Source organism: Cornus florida, unplaced genomic scaffold, assembly GCF_030987335.1.
Source record: "Cornus florida cultivar Cherokee Brave unplaced genomic scaffold, ASM3098733v1 CherokeeBrave_3.0.0_Hap2_Chr04, whole genome shotgun sequence".
In the NCBI taxonomy this organism is placed as follows: Eukaryota; Viridiplantae; Streptophyta; class Magnoliopsida; order Cornales; family Cornaceae; genus Cornus; species Cornus florida.
The window spans coordinates 17,395,741-17,411,033 of NW_026775574.1; the positions used below are offsets into that span (position 1 = coordinate 17,395,741).

At 33.2% G+C, this 15,293-nt stretch overlaps 1 protein-coding gene across 10 annotated transcripts; it reads right to left on the reverse strand.

Annotated features, from left to right (window-relative positions):
* Positions 1–32: 32 nt before the first annotated feature.
* On the reverse strand, positions 33–9,350 carry LOC132302897 (uncharacterized). Of its 10 annotated transcripts, none has more exons than XM_059799897.1 (9): positions 9,192–9,350; positions 9,027–9,095; positions 6,829–7,815; positions 4,271–4,466; positions 3,948–4,186; positions 3,631–3,843; positions 3,201–3,335; positions 1,372–1,410; positions 33–706 (listed from the first exon to the last, which is right to left on the reverse strand). In XM_059799897.1, exons 5-9 carry the CDS (start codon positions 3,999–4,001, stop codon positions 431–433), a joined length of 717 nt encoding a protein of 238 aa, XP_059655880.1. In that variant the 5' UTR covers positions 4,002–4,186; positions 4,271–4,466; positions 6,829–7,815; positions 9,027–9,095; positions 9,192–9,350; the 3' UTR covers positions 33–430. The 10 variants fall into 10 exon arrangements, with proteins under 10 accessions (XP_059655880.1, XP_059655881.1, XP_059655874.1 ...); XM_059799898.1 differs by having other exon boundaries at positions 4,271–4,413; positions 6,476–7,815; XM_059799891.1 differs by having other exon boundaries at positions 6,476–7,815.
* Positions 9,351–15,293: the final 5,943 nt, after the last annotated feature.

Genomic DNA, 15,293 nt, shown 5'->3' on the forward strand with positions numbered 1-15,293 from the left:
TCATATTTTGTAAGCTTGCTTTGTTAGCCATAAAACAAAATAAATCCACAATATATATATTCAAGATCCATAAAATCTCCAGTTTTCTAAACAAAAACTAAAACCATGCAGCAGCACAAAAAGTTGTTTCATCCTCTTCAAGATCTATTATTCATTCTGTTGGTGGTTGTGGTGGTGCTTGTTGGTGCGACCATATTGGTGGCGGCTGCTGATATTGTCATCTTCTTGTTGGTGGCGGCTGCTAAAAATGAGAGTCTGCTGGAGGTGGCGGTGGCTGTTGATGCCAGTTTGGTGCGGTTTGCTGCTGTTGGGAATCTGATAGAGACCGTTGTTTGTGGAACCATGGTGGCGACTGCTGCTGCTGAAATTGGAGGAACCATGGTGGCGGCTGCTGCTGTTGCTGCTGATATTGGAGGAACCATGGTGGCTGCTATTGTTGGTACTGCTCAAGCATCTTCTCAAGTTTTTCCATCTTTTCCGCCATTTGTACATTTCTTTCTTTAACAATTTCAGTCCTTTTCCTAGAAGCCTCATCCAATGATGAGGAGGCATGTTGACGCTTTGGAAACACGAAACCATGTCCGAATCCACGGCAATATCCCTTCCTTATGCCTAGTTGGTTTTGTACTATCTCAACATCATTTATGGTTGGACTCGTACCACCAGAATTTTGAGAATTTTGTGCAGCCTTTTCTTTCATTGCATCCTGCAAAATATTTAAGTTCGCTATCAAATTAAAAGAATATGGCATACGAATAAATCAACTACATAAACAACTAATTCAACTTCTATGGAGCATCTAAAAGGACTTTAACCATGTAATAATAGACAAAATACAGTATAAATTTGATCCATCCTAAACTCAAAGTTCTAAACTGGTCAAAATAGTAAAAGTTATAGCCAGTTTTCACTAAATCTACTTCAATTATACTTTTTCAAGATTCCATATCATTTTGCTAGAATTGTTCATTTGACTAGAATACCTAACAACTTTTTCTTCTTCTTTTTTTTTTACCTAATCGAAATACATAACAACTAATTACACTAAACTAATAAATAGTATATGGTTAGCAACAGAAACAACAAGCATAAGATCCATGAGAAATATTTTATCTATATGTAAAGATCATGCAGAAAAAAATAAATATGCTGATATATTCTTATGTAAATGCATGCAGAAGAGAGGCATGACAACAACTTTTCAATGTGGTATTTTCTGGGGAGAATGGATTTGGTCAACGAGTGCACGTGTGAGTGACTGAATCAGAGGGCACATGGCATGGCATGGTCCATAACCTAGGCCAGATGCCATCTCATTTTTGGTTGAACATATGAAGGATGGTTGGACAGTAGCAAAGTTAGGTTTCCTACCTGTAACCACACCAGAATTAAAGACTCTTCCCTGCATGCCTGGCAATCAAAGGAAGATAACATATTTCAATGAATGAACAACTCCTCAACTATACCCAAGCCAAGTTAGTCATATTGTTTAAAGTGACTGCTCTTCACACTTGTAAGTCAAAACACAAGTAAGATTGCATCCAACAATGATACCCTTGATATTATATATATATATATATATATATATATAAGTTCTATGTTTATATCTAAAAAATAATTTGCAGGGAAAAGTATTTTCTGAAAGCTATTTTATGTCAAAAAGAACAAAAATATGAAATTTAGCGATTAGTTCATAACAGCCTAATCTGTGAGATAGTCCAACAACAAGATCACGCAAATCTGTTTTTAGTCTAATGCCATAAACTTTTTATATAATTCAACTACATTATCGAAAAGGAAAATTCTAAACACATCTGTTGCTAAAGTATTTGTTATAGAAAAGCACATTCTTAACACTTTTTTTTTTCTTTTTTTTTTTCATTTTTTTTTCCCTACACAAAAGATTAACCTAAGTCTGTTCAAGGCAGCTATATAGTGTATACATCACAAATTGGGTGTCTCAGGTGGATTCAGACTTAACCCAAGTTCTTGGACAAGGTTTAGATTTAACCCAAGCTCTTCCCTTCCAACCCAAGCCCAACCCAGTCCAACCTTCAACCAGAATGTCCGAGCCCGATCTCAACTTCAAACAGATTTGAACCTAGCCCAACCTCAAACAGAATGTAGAGACCCACTAGCAAGCGAAAAATAAAATAAAATCAACAAGCAACTAAGAAAGAACAACTATCAGATCCAGAATTCTGCATCTACAACCTTCTTCCATCTCTCTATGAAAAAGTTCCAACCTTACAGAAGCCGAAAAAATGATAGCTAATGAAACATATTTATTTATATATTAATTATTAATCTGGGATTTAAACTTTCTTTACTCGCCTCTAACCTATTAGGATGATTCCAAACTCTTTTTATTAAATTGACAACCCCAGTAAGTTTAATTCTATGTAATTTTTTATACAAGTTATTGCCATGTCAAGTTCAAGTGTCTAACCTTGTCTTTAGAGGATGTGTGGTTTCATATCTTCATTCAGGGGCATGAAATGACAGAGGCTACTAATAAAGCCAAGTTCGAAATTTTGCAGCCCTAGAGACTAGAAAGTGAGTTTGGCAGCACTGAGCCAAACAGAGAAATCTCAGCTACAGAGCTCCAACACAAAAAAATAATAATAATAATAAAGATAAAAAATAAAAAAGAATCATTCTACAATTCCTTTTTTTAATTTGTTGGAACTCTATAATGGCATTTTATAACAGACTGTCCCAAAGGAAAAGGTTATGGCCTCACAAGTGATTGTTGATTACTTCTAACATTAATAAGTATATTGGAGGTTGATGATTTATTTGATCACTATCTTATTATTTGTATATTTGGCTTTTTTTTATTTTTATATCTCAAGGATGACAAGGAGGGAATTCTTAGCACCTTTCAGTAAAATAGAAAATATGAGCAGAATGTACCAAGTACCCTCTTTGTCACATGGCCCCAACATTTCAACAAATTATTCCCATTATATTTATTTATTTATTAAACATAAAATGCAATGAATGAAAACCACACTTCATACGCAACAATTCCCCACCTCCATTTGTGCACAAAAAATCAAGAATGATCACTTAAAGGCATGTGACCCCCCATAAACCACAAAAGTGGTCACTTAAAGGCATGTGACCCCCTATAAACCGCAAAAATATTATGAGATCCAAATTTCATAATCCAACATGCTAGCTTATAGTTAACTTACAAAATTCCTCTTAGCTTTCTCTTGTACCCATCCACCTTGTTCCTTAAAATGCGTGTCCTTGTACAAACGGATAGCAGGATCCTCATCCCTTTCACTGTCCTCATCTTCTTGGCTCAGCCTTTCTTTAAGTTTGACCTACAGTACAAAGTAATAGTGACTATTAGACAAATATATGGTTTAGAACGTAGAATATAAAATAAAAAATTTATAATTATTGCTTCATATATTACGCACATAAGCGTCGTAACGTCTGACGAAGGACATTGATCCAGAATAATGTGGAACCTCATTCTTGAAACGATTTTCTTTGTTTTTTCAACTTATTTCCTAAGTAGTAATTCAAACAATATTACAAGTTAGGAAACCTAAATAGCGAGTGAATAAAGTTATTATATTGAAAAGTAAAAAACATGTAGTTAAGAAATTGAACCTGAAATTTTGGTGACATCCACGTATCACACAATTTTTGCCAAACAGCATTATCAATACCATTGTAAGGATGGCGGTGTGCATTCTCAATTGGAAGATGCTCTTCAAAACGACACTTCAATTTATATCTATATTTCCTCAACGCGCTAGAAATTTCCTTATTTACTCGCTTAAAATCAGTGTCATTCGCATATCCATCCACTCCAAAGACCTCCTTTATAATGTAAAATTAAGGTAAGCTATAATTTGTAACCAATTGGACCAGTAACCTCTGATTTATTTTTAACAAAACAAACATTAAATGATGGTTATCATTACCTTCAAATGGTTATAGCAGACCTTTTTCTCAAAATCTGGAACATCCCTCCACATTTTATACTTTAGAAGGGCTTCGGTATCTCGTGTATTAATGCCAACCTCAGCCGTCCATAATTTGTTATTTAAACCAATAGGTTTAATATAACCCTATCCAAACTCTACCGGAATCGGCCAATTGTTTTCATTAATTTTGTGCAAGGCTTCATTTTTTACTCTTCCATGCCCTTTTCGTATCGAACCTGAAAAACAAATTTATCATCTTAATTAAAACGTAGGCATTTTACAAAAGAGCTTATTGTTAATCAATGATGAAGCATAATTACCTCCACTTGGTTTTGGCCCCATCTGCTCATTACTACCATGACCTTCCATTCTTTGATTTGTTGAATTCCTATCATTACCTGATCCACTCGGTTGTGTAACAGGTGAACTTGTAGATGGTCGCTCAGTTTCAGCCCTGCGGGACCTAAAAACTCTACGCATTGGTTCCTCGGAGGTGTCCATAATTTAGTTTACAAGCTGATATGAAGAATCAAGTGAAATTAAATCAAAATAAACAAGCATATGCAGAATATATTCTAAGTAATCATTTCATATTACATAATTCCATTGAATAAAAAATTCAATAATTAGATGTTAATAAACCTAAAGGAAGTCAATAAATAAAGACTGGCAATATAACTGAATAGATCACATTAAATATAATCATAAACCCAAAAAAAAAAAGTAAATGCTCAAATATAACAATTAATTTGGTCAACCAAATCAAAGCTGCAAATTAATGAAGCACAGAACCAATACTTAAAGAGAAATTTAAACAAAAAGTAACTCAAAAGAGAAAGCTCGGTAATATAATTCAGCTGGTCACGTAAAGTATTAACAATAGCAGCATTTTTTCTAAATTTTTAACAAAATAAATCAAATTTTAAAAATGGTTCAGAGAGGGAAAACCTACCTCTTTGAGCCTCTTTTCCCAATTTTCCTTCTCTATTTTTCTCTCTTTGTTAACCCCTATATATACTTCAGCATCAAGTTCATTACTCTCAGCTTTCTCCATCTCTTTGTACAATACATATGCCTAAATGTATATATGTCCTCCTACAACCCAAGTGAGAACCTTCCCTTTAGAAGCTTGCTACCTTGTGAGTATACAAGTGTACATATAATGCTTCCTTATATAAAACTTCTCACTATACAAGTATTCATACATATGGCTTCTCTTGGAAACTGTCCACATGTTTCCCACTTTCGCAAGAACAAGGAAAATTTGAATTCACAATTGTACCTTTTATGGGGTATTTTTAAAACCGTAAATCAATTGTTCTACAATAAAAACATCAGATTTCTAGTTCTGTCTGCACTCTACTTCCTCAATGATTCAACAAATGTATGCAACTCAATAATCATCAAAGCCACGTAAAAGCAATCCAAATCAAACTTTGAAAGAAATTTGTATGAACTTATTTAAATTAATGAAACTTCTCTAAATAATCTACTCCATCTTACTGCTTTGACATTATTAGACAGCCATTTATTTTCTAACACATCTTCTTCTTATTTTTCTTTTTTTCTTTTTTTGTAATACTCATTTATCTGTCTAACAGAGTGCAAAGAAGAAGATTGCTTTTGCTTCCCATGAGTTTAGAAAACTTCTAATGAGCCTTATCAGTAGTACTACTGCTCTTTTTTTTTTTTTTCTTTTCATTTTTTTCCTTCTCTTACATTTGTGAAAAATTACATTGCAATTTTCTTGACAAAAATGATGATTTACACTCAATTATGTAGTATATTTTTCCCTAAAACTGACTCAATATAGGGAGATGGAGATCAGGGAACTAGGTTAGTTTCCACATCATCATTGTCTCCGGCAGCCAAAGTCAACTCCTCTGCCCTCTTTGATGGAACTACTAGGTTTAATTTCTCTCCATATTTTTCTTCATTATTATTAATTTGGGTATTTTTTATTTTTGTTTACTCACAATTTTGGTATGCTTCAAGAATTTGCATGCTTTATCTCACAAATCAAAATGGGTTTGATCTTCTTTTGAAGGTTGTATACCTCTTATGTATGCCCATTTGCACACCACGTGTGGTTCACTCGTAACTATAAAAATATGAAGGATGTTCTGCGTTGACAAGATCAAAATATGCATCAAATAATTCACATGAATATAATCAAAAAACTAAATATACTGAACCATCAAACAACATCATAGTAGTTTATAATGTAAATTGAACTTTCTTGCGGAATATTAATATATAGAGAGAGGGAAAAAAAAAATAATTAACAAAGACGTTGAATAATTAACCTAATTAAACAAGTGCGTATATGAATTCATACACTTCTGACCTATTAAAAAGATTTCAAAAATGAATGGAAGAAAAACTAGATTAAAACAAAATATATCCTTGTAAGAAGTGGTTTGTAGTCAATCGTGATCTCAAAGAGAAAGATAACAGATGTTCAATAGATGGAACAAAAACAAATCAAAGAGGTAGAGAGAAGAATCTTCTGACCAATACCGTACCAAACGGTAGCCGCCGTTGAACGTTGTCAACCTTGGCTTGTTCATTCGTCCGCCCTTCGTCGGTTGGCCGGCGTGACAAGTCGGAACGTTTTAGAAAGGCAAAGAGGCGGTGCGAAACTGGTTAGTTCTTAGGAAACTCGAGATTCTCTTCGAAGAATGTGTAATCCCAAATTACATCGACCATCAGATCAAGCAAAAACACAAAGATTTACAGAAATCAAAAACACTAAAAATCAAGATCAATTACGATATCAGAACCACAAACATAGATACATTAGCATACATAACATTAGAGACTGAAGGAACACATAACAGAATATATAAGGGTTTATAAAGTTCCATCACAATAGTACCTCCTGATTCTAATAGCCTCCTCCAAGCCCGAGATTCTCTTTGAAACAACAAAGAATCGCTTCTGCAAACCTGTATTTCCCACAGCGATTCAGACTCAGACCACAAGCCTACTCCAGATTTGGTGAAGATTGAATCTTGTGATTCGGTGAAGATTGAAGCCCAAAGAATGTTTGATTAAGAACTCTGTCTTCTGCGACAGTGGAAGAAGGTGGAAGAGGATGGAAGACAGTGGAAGAGGCGTGAGGGCTTGAGCGTTCAGAACTGAAGACTAGGTATACGGATGTAATGATATATATGATCAAACGACGTAGTTTATGCCCTATTTTGTAAAATAAAATTATTTTATATATTATATTTTTGTAGTGCCAAACAAAAAATGAAGTGCCAAATGTTGCCGCACTATTTTTTTGTGGAATTGGGGACGGGCTAGTTAAGGTTTTAGGGACAATCTTTAAACTATGTCAAAAAAGGATAGCTAAGATTTTAGGGACAGTTTATGAGATTGTGCCAAAAAATAAGGTTTTAGGGACGGCCAGTTAGGTTTTAGGGACCGTCCTTGAAACTAGGGCTGCAACTTAGGCGGGCTAACCCAGCCTAGCCTAGCCCCAACCCATAAATTTTGAAATTTGGACATACAATTCACAAATCGGGCTCATGTTCGGGTTGGGTTTTGTCAAAACCCAAACATATTCGGGTTGGGCTCGAGCTCAACCCGAACCCAACCCAAAACCCGAAATTAAATTTTTTTTTTTTTTCCTTTCTCTCTCCTCTCTCTTCCTCTCTTCTTTCTCTCTCTACCGCCGTCCTTTGCCGCTGAACCGCCGCCGTCGTCCCTGGCCCTCAGCCGATAATCCGCCGCCGCCGCCGTCACTTCCAAAAATTAAAACAAAACCCATACATACAAGTTATGCCGATATGGGTTTTGAACTGTTGATTCTTGCAGACCAATCATTATTCTGAGATTATCCGCCCTGCAACAATCAGGGCTGAAGCTAGACGATTAATCATCAAAATTTTAGATTTGAGCCGTGTATCAGCAGATCTCTGATCGAATGGAAAAATAATTGTCATGCTCAATGAAAAAACCGTTTTACAATCATTGAGAGCATACATGTGTTACACGTCTATGCGGATTTACTTGAAAAAGGTTGGTCTTGACTGCTCCTACTCTAAAAAGCTTGATCCCATTCAAAATCAGATCTTAAATAAATGGGTTTTGAACTTTTGATTCTGGTAGATTTTGCAGTTTGCAATGGAGAGAGAGAGAGAGAGAGAGAGAGAGAGAGAGAGTCGAGAATGTGACCTGGTGGGAGGCTGAAATGATTTACCCTAAAACTTTTTTGTTTTTTAATAATAATATAATCAAATATATATTATATATATATATATATAATATATAATATATAAATTTTCAAAAAAAAAATTTATTTTTCAATATATTTTTTAAAAACACAACCCGTAAACTCGACCCGACCAGCCCGAAAACACTTGGGCTGGGTTTTAACCATAACTCATGTTGAATACAATTCAGGTTAGTCCAACCCAACCCGATTCGAGTTGAGGTTGGGTTGGGATTGGGCTGGGTTGGGCCAACCCAATTTGCAACCCTACTTGAAACTATGCCAAAAAATAAGTTTTTAGGTCAGTCTACAAGACTATCTCTAAAACCGTATGTTTTAGGGACAGTTTTTAAGACTGTTACTAAAACCCATATTTCTAGTAGTGGAGGGACATTCTATAAATTTTTTGCAAACATATTTATTATATTCTCTTGAAGTTGTGATTTAAAACTCACTAATTAATTTATTTATAAAATTTCAATTGAACAATTTGGGTAAGATATGGTTTATGGGTAAAGAAATGTTTAACACGTATGCCAAAAAAAAAAAATCATAGATAAGTCAAATTTGGTCATGATAATAATGATCTAGCGTCAATAAAAGGATGTAAGAAATAATTTTCTTCAAAGAAAGAAATAATAACTAACTTGAAAAAAATAAGAAGATAATAATAACTTTCAATACATGAGAAACAACAACAAAAGTAAAATATAAAAAAAAAAAAATTCAACAATAATAATGAAAAACAACAATAAAGTGATGTATCAATGTAACAGGAACTTTTTTCAATACATGAGAAAACAATTATTAATATGTGACGCAAACAGAGAAAGTAAAATGCATTTCAAGATTGGTACCTGCAATAGTTTGCCGACACTACCCATTCTCAGCTTCAACATTTTCGTAATTGAGAAACTTCTTATTACCTGAATTATAAAGATCAAGAAATAAAATATTTAATAACTGGATATATAGCATTAACAAGAAGTACTAATTAATGAAGAGGGCATAGAAGACCTTACCCATTGAACAAAGACAACTCTAAAATGGAAGGCTTGAAAGCCATTGATGTGAATAAGAGGTACTAGCCTCATCCTGTCTCAACACTCTCTCTCTCCAAAGTTTCTCTCTCTAAGAAATTAGAATGGAGAGAAAAAACAGGGCAATGCCGTATTTAAAGAGAGAGACCCCTTTTAACTCTCAAGTGAATGCAATATTGAGTGGTTGGTGTTAAGACTTAAGTAGGTGTAATACTATTTGCACCTACTAGCTAGTCAAAGGATCAAAGGTATTCTTGACTGGTGGTAATGCTCGGGTGCTGTGTGTTGTGAGTCTGGTGACTTGTCGGTGAGAAAAGATAGGAAGGGGATTGAAATGGATTATATATATATATATATATATATATAAGCCGTTGGATGCATATGGATTGATGATTTTGATCAGAAGAAAGTTTCTTTAGCATTGATGGTGTTTAGAGCTAGTTTTGTTTTATGAAGCCAGAGGCTGTACTGTGACAACTCACAACAATTACTGCTTTTTGTTACCCTTGACACTTGAGAGTGGGGAAAAAGACGGAAAAGTTTTATGGTGCTTATGGTCAGGGCTGCAACTGAGTCAAGCTCGGCTAGGTCTTGCAATAAGAGTGTTTGAGCTCGACTCCGACTCCAAATTTTGTTTTCTTTTTTCTCAAATTTTAAACACATCACACACAAATACATTTATATATCAATATTTGGGTTGGATGAGGCCTCGTATATTTAGGGAAAATTACATATAAATGGAGTCAAAGTTTCATATTTACTTAAAGGCTGAGTCAAAGTTCCATATTTCTTTAAAATGGATTGCTGAGGTGGCACATGGTTTTTTACTGTTTAAAAATTGTGGTGCCTAAAATACCCTTCCACGAAGGTACTACTTTTTCTTCGAAGGTACTACTTTTTTGAACTGAAGGTACTACTTTTTGGCGTCCAGGTACCATGTTTTTTAAACACCCGCGAAGGTACTACTTTTTCTCCGAAGGTACTACTTTTTTGAACTGAAGGTACTACTTTTTTGCACTGAAGGTACTACTTTTTTGTTAGGGAAGGGCATTTTAGGCACCACAATTTTCTAAACAGTAAAAAACCATGTGCCACCTCAGCAATCCATTTTAGAGAAATATGGAACTTTGACTCAGTCTCTAAGTAAATATGGAACTTTGACTCCATGTATATGTAATTTTCCCGTATATTTATACCTAATATACACATACATACATATATATATATATATATATATATATATTTTCGAGCTCAAGATGAATAACTAAACGAACCTATTTCCGAACATGTTTGTGAATAAGCTGAGTAAAAGAATGTGTGAGATTAACTCGTTTAAAAAATAATTTTAATATTTTTGTTTGAGCTCTTATTATTATTATTTTTAAATTAATTCATTTAGTATATATATATATATATATTTTCGAGCTCAAGATGAATAACTAAACGAACCTATTTCCGAACATGTTTGTGAATAAGCTGAGTAAAAGAATGTTTGAGATTAACTCGTTTAATAAATAATTTTAATATTTTTGTTTGAGCTCTTATTATTATTATTTTTAAATTAATTCATTTAGTAAACAAATTAACACGGACCGAGCTCATAACAAGCTGAGCCCGAATAGTTTACGAATGGCTCGACTCGTATACAATCCTACATTACAAGTGGCCACTTCTTGAATTAAATTTTATGCATTACAAGTGGCCTCTTCTTTAATTAAATTTTGAGTCCACCAATCATTAGAATTAATAATATTCTCTTTCATTAGACCACTTAGAGATGGACTCATGATATAAATTGAAATCATGTACAGCTATATACTGATGATAGGTTATGATATATACAGCATAAAACCAGAATATTAATCTCTTATGACAAATTACTAATTTTTATATAAAGGACAGATCATGATATTTACATGCACAAACCAGTCAAGATTCAAGAGGTCACTTTTGACTGTAGTAGGTATGTATATGACAGAGGTCACACAAGACGTGCTCGATCTGTGTTGTGATTCTTTGAAGTGGTAAAAGATTTAGAAAAAACATTAGCCGTTTGATCAAAAGACTGATGTTGCTGATCACAAAAAGATGGAGTTTGTTACTACATTGCATTGATTGTGTTTATACGCTACCGTATATATAAAAGCTGCAGAGACTGTACTATGTTACAAGTGCTTTTCCAAAACACAGTTTGAAGAACTTAAAAATAAAAATTAGTTGAAAAATGATTTAAAGGCTGCCTAATTTGGCTTATTTATTATCGAACTGAAATAATTAAGGTAATTGATTTAAAATCATGATTAAAATTTATTTCGACCATTTTTTATTAGGATAGTTTTAAAAAATAATAATAATAATAATACTTAAAGTGTCAAAACAGTCTTAACTACTATTAAATAACCCTTTTGAATTATGAACTACCCTTGTCGGTTGGGTTGGTTTTGATTCTTGCGTTTGGGTTTAAAATAAATTCAAAGACCTATTATTATAACATAAAAATATATAAAATTATTCTGAAATTGATTTTTTTTTTTTTTTTTTTTTTTTTTTGAGGCACTTATCCTGAAGTTAAGTTTGGAGCAGTTAGGATTGTTTGGCTTATTTATTACAATTAAGGTGATTGATTTAAAATCATGATTCAAACTTATTTGGAACATTATTTATTAGCGTACTTTTTAAAAATAAAAATTAAAAAATATTTTTTTTTTTCTGGGTAAAGTGCAAAAACAATGCTAACTACTATTAGGCTTTTTTAAATAACTTTCTTGAAAATGTATAAAATTATTCTGATAATCTTCGGCATAAATTCTATGCACATTACTAACTTGTTACCATACTCTTGTGATTTAAGTCTAATTATAAATATATATAATATTTTCGAGCTTGGGTTGGCATAGATTGGGTTTCGCTCTTCATCCATATCAATCCAAATCAAGATCGAATTGAATTCGAACTCAAAATATATAATCCACGTCCAGACTGAAATTAGAAAAATATTGCCCAAGCCCACAAAATTTTGGGCTGGGCTTGGGTTATTTTGGATTGGGCCGCCCAAGTTGCAACCTTAATTGGAGGCCATCATACTTAACGAGTTACAGGTGTACAATCTCACATCGTCCGGGTAAGGAAAATATGTGAAATGCTTATATGTGTCTGTGCTATCTCCAAATGTTGTAAGACATTTTGGAATAAAATTCATGAGCAAAACCGTGCAGGCTCGGACACAAAATGAACAATATCATATTATGTGGTGTTTTAAATTTTTAGTTAAACATAAATAATCTAATTGATATGGAATATTTGTACCAAATGTAAACTAATCATAAGTTTTAGAGAAGTTACATAAACTAATCATAAGTTTTATGATTGCAGAGTCTTTGTGTTCACCTATAATGGTGGCTCTGTTTGTGCATGTTGTTTGTATGGTCTCATCCTGGTGTTCACATCGGATGAACTTTGTGATATTATTTTATTTTAGTGTAGTGTTTTTTGTTCAAAAAAAAAAAAGAGTACGATTTCTATGGGTAGATTTGGAATATTTGTTGAAGTCTCTCCCTAACAAGGGACTTTGAAGTATTAAAGAGAGACTTAGACGCTGTTTGGTATTTGTTCTACCTTCTTTTTTTTTTTTTTTTTTATTTGTTAGAAGTGTTTGTTCTACCTTGTTCTGTTGTGCTCCCAAAATGCTACAGTACCACTATTGAGACCCAAAACTTGTTTGGCATGGACTGTATTGTTTCCAACAGTGTAAGAACATGTTCCAAGAATGGGCCAAATGTTAGAACAAAATTTCGGTGCTCCAAATTGTTCCCAAAATTTTGCCGACCCACTATTAACTGTAGAGCTTGGAACATAAGTCCAAATTTGTGTAATTCTCGTAACAAGTATAAAAGACAATCGGTTTACATTTCTGGGGTTCACGCAGCAAGCGTAATTCACAGGCGATTCACAGTGGTCTGCTTCTGTTTACATTTAGATCAAAAGACTGATGTTGCTGATCACAAAAAGATGGAGTTTGATATATAGCATTTATTGTGTTTACAGTTTACAGCTAGTTTGTTACTGTATATATAAAAGCTGTAGAGAGCAGAGACTGTATTTTGCTACAAGTGCTTTTCCAAAACAGAGTTTGAAGAACTTAAAAATAAAAATTAGTTGAAAAATGATTTAAAGGCCGTCTAATTTGGCTTATTTATTTCGTAGTATCAAACTGAAGTAATTAACCATTCTAAAAACAAAACTGAAATAATTAAGGTGATTGATTTAAAATCATAATTAAAATTTATTTCAACCATTTTTTAATAAGGTAGCTTTAAAAATAATAATAATAATAATGCATTTTTTTACTAGTCTAAAGTGCCAAAACAGTCTTAACTATTCAAAGACCTATTATTATAACATAAAAATATATAAAATTATTCTGAAATTGAATTTTTTTCCTTTTTTTTTTGTGAGGCACTTATCCTGAAGTTAAGATTGGAGCATTAAGGACTGTTTGGATTATTTATTACAATTAAGGTGATTGATTTAAAATCATGAATCCAAATAATGTACTTTTTTTAAATAAAAATGAAAAATAACATTTTTTTTTATCTGAGTAAAGTGCAAAAACAACGCAAATTACTATTAGCCTTTAGTAAAAAACTTTCTTGAAAATGTTTTTTTTTTTTTTTTTTTTTTTTTTTTTTTTGGCACTTATACAATAAGCTGGCAGCCAAGCTTGAACCTGAAACCTTCAGCATAAATCCTAAATACATTACCAACTTGCTTCTACACGGATGTTAGTCTTGTTATAAATATATTTAATATTTTCAGGCTCGGGTTTGGTTTCAGTCTTCATTCATATCAACCCAAGTTCAAATCGAATTAAATTCGAGCTCAAAATATATAGTCCAGGCCCAAACCAAAATTAAAAAAACATTATCCAAATTCGTAAAATTTCGGACTGGACTCAGGTTATTTGTGTTGAACCCATCCAAATTGCAACCCTAACTGACAGACTATCATACTTGGAGAGTTACAAGTGCATAATTTCACATCGCTTAAGTAAAAAAAATTTAAAGTGCTTATAGTTGCTAGTGTTATTTCCAAATATTATAAGATCTTAGGAGTAAAACTCAAAAAAAAAATTGTACCAACTCAGACAAAAATAAACAATAATATATCGTGCGGTGAAGTAAACAAATTGATATGAAATATTTGTACAACATCCATGGGTATATTTGGAATATTTGTTGTAGTCTCTCCCTAACATGGGACTTTGAAGTATTAAAGAGACTTTACCTTCCCAAAAAACCTTTGTTGCATGAAATTGGCTGAATCTAACTGTATTGTCCGTACAACTAAGACTGTTTGGATGGGTGGGGATTGCAGACTTGCAGCCTTGCACAGGTGTGGTCTGTGTTGGTGAGAGAGAGAGAGAGAGAGAGCTTTTGTTGTGAATAGAGAGTTGTTGGAAGATGACAGGGCAGTCCCATCACCCATGTGGCCTTGGCAGTTCACATAGTGGATGTGTTTGGATGCATAGGTTCATGATGTTGATCGCTAAGAAAGTTTCTTGGCATCGACTGTGTTTACAGGAGGGTAGTTTGCTTTATGAAGCCACGGGCTTTATTGTGACAGAACACACGGGCTTTTTGAAGCCACAGGCTTTATTTTATTTATTTATTTTTTGTTGCAATTGAAATCAATAACGGATATTAAACACAAATTTATCGTTTAAATGAACATACGGTCACTTATTACAATTGTTATCAAAATCAGAATTAATTTTTAATTCGATATCATACTAAATACTTAATTCTGAAAGGTATTCGGGTAAGACACCCCAGATAAGTAGGGTGGCCCAATCATAATAAAAACAGTGCAATTTCGGGTGGAGAAGAATGTTATAAGGTATTTGTCCTATATCGAATCCAGATAAGAGAGTTCTTTTTTTTTTTTTCAGAAGTTGATCCGGCTGGGAGAGTTATTGGGTATAATTGGGTGAGTATGCAGTAGTACCTAAGAATTTAAACTTTTGAATAAATGGGTAAGCGCCCACAAGTTACACTATACCTAATTAAATTATTCTGATAACTTGAG

Excerpts from the sequence above, each read along its gene's own strand:
- LOC132302897 (XM_059799896.1), bottom strand. The coding sequence starts at position 4,001 with ATGTGGAGGGATGTTCCAGATTTTGAGAAAAAGGTCTGCTATAACCAT. Across the intron at positions 3,844-3,947 it reads TCTGCTATAACCATTTGAAG|GAGGTCTTTGGAGTGGATGG; the intron begins GTAATGATAACC and ends TACATTATAAAG. Across the intron at positions 1,411-3,200 it reads AGAAAGCTAAGAGGAATTTT|GCATGCAGGGAAGAGTCTTT; the intron begins GTAAGTTAACTA and ends TTTGATTGCCAG.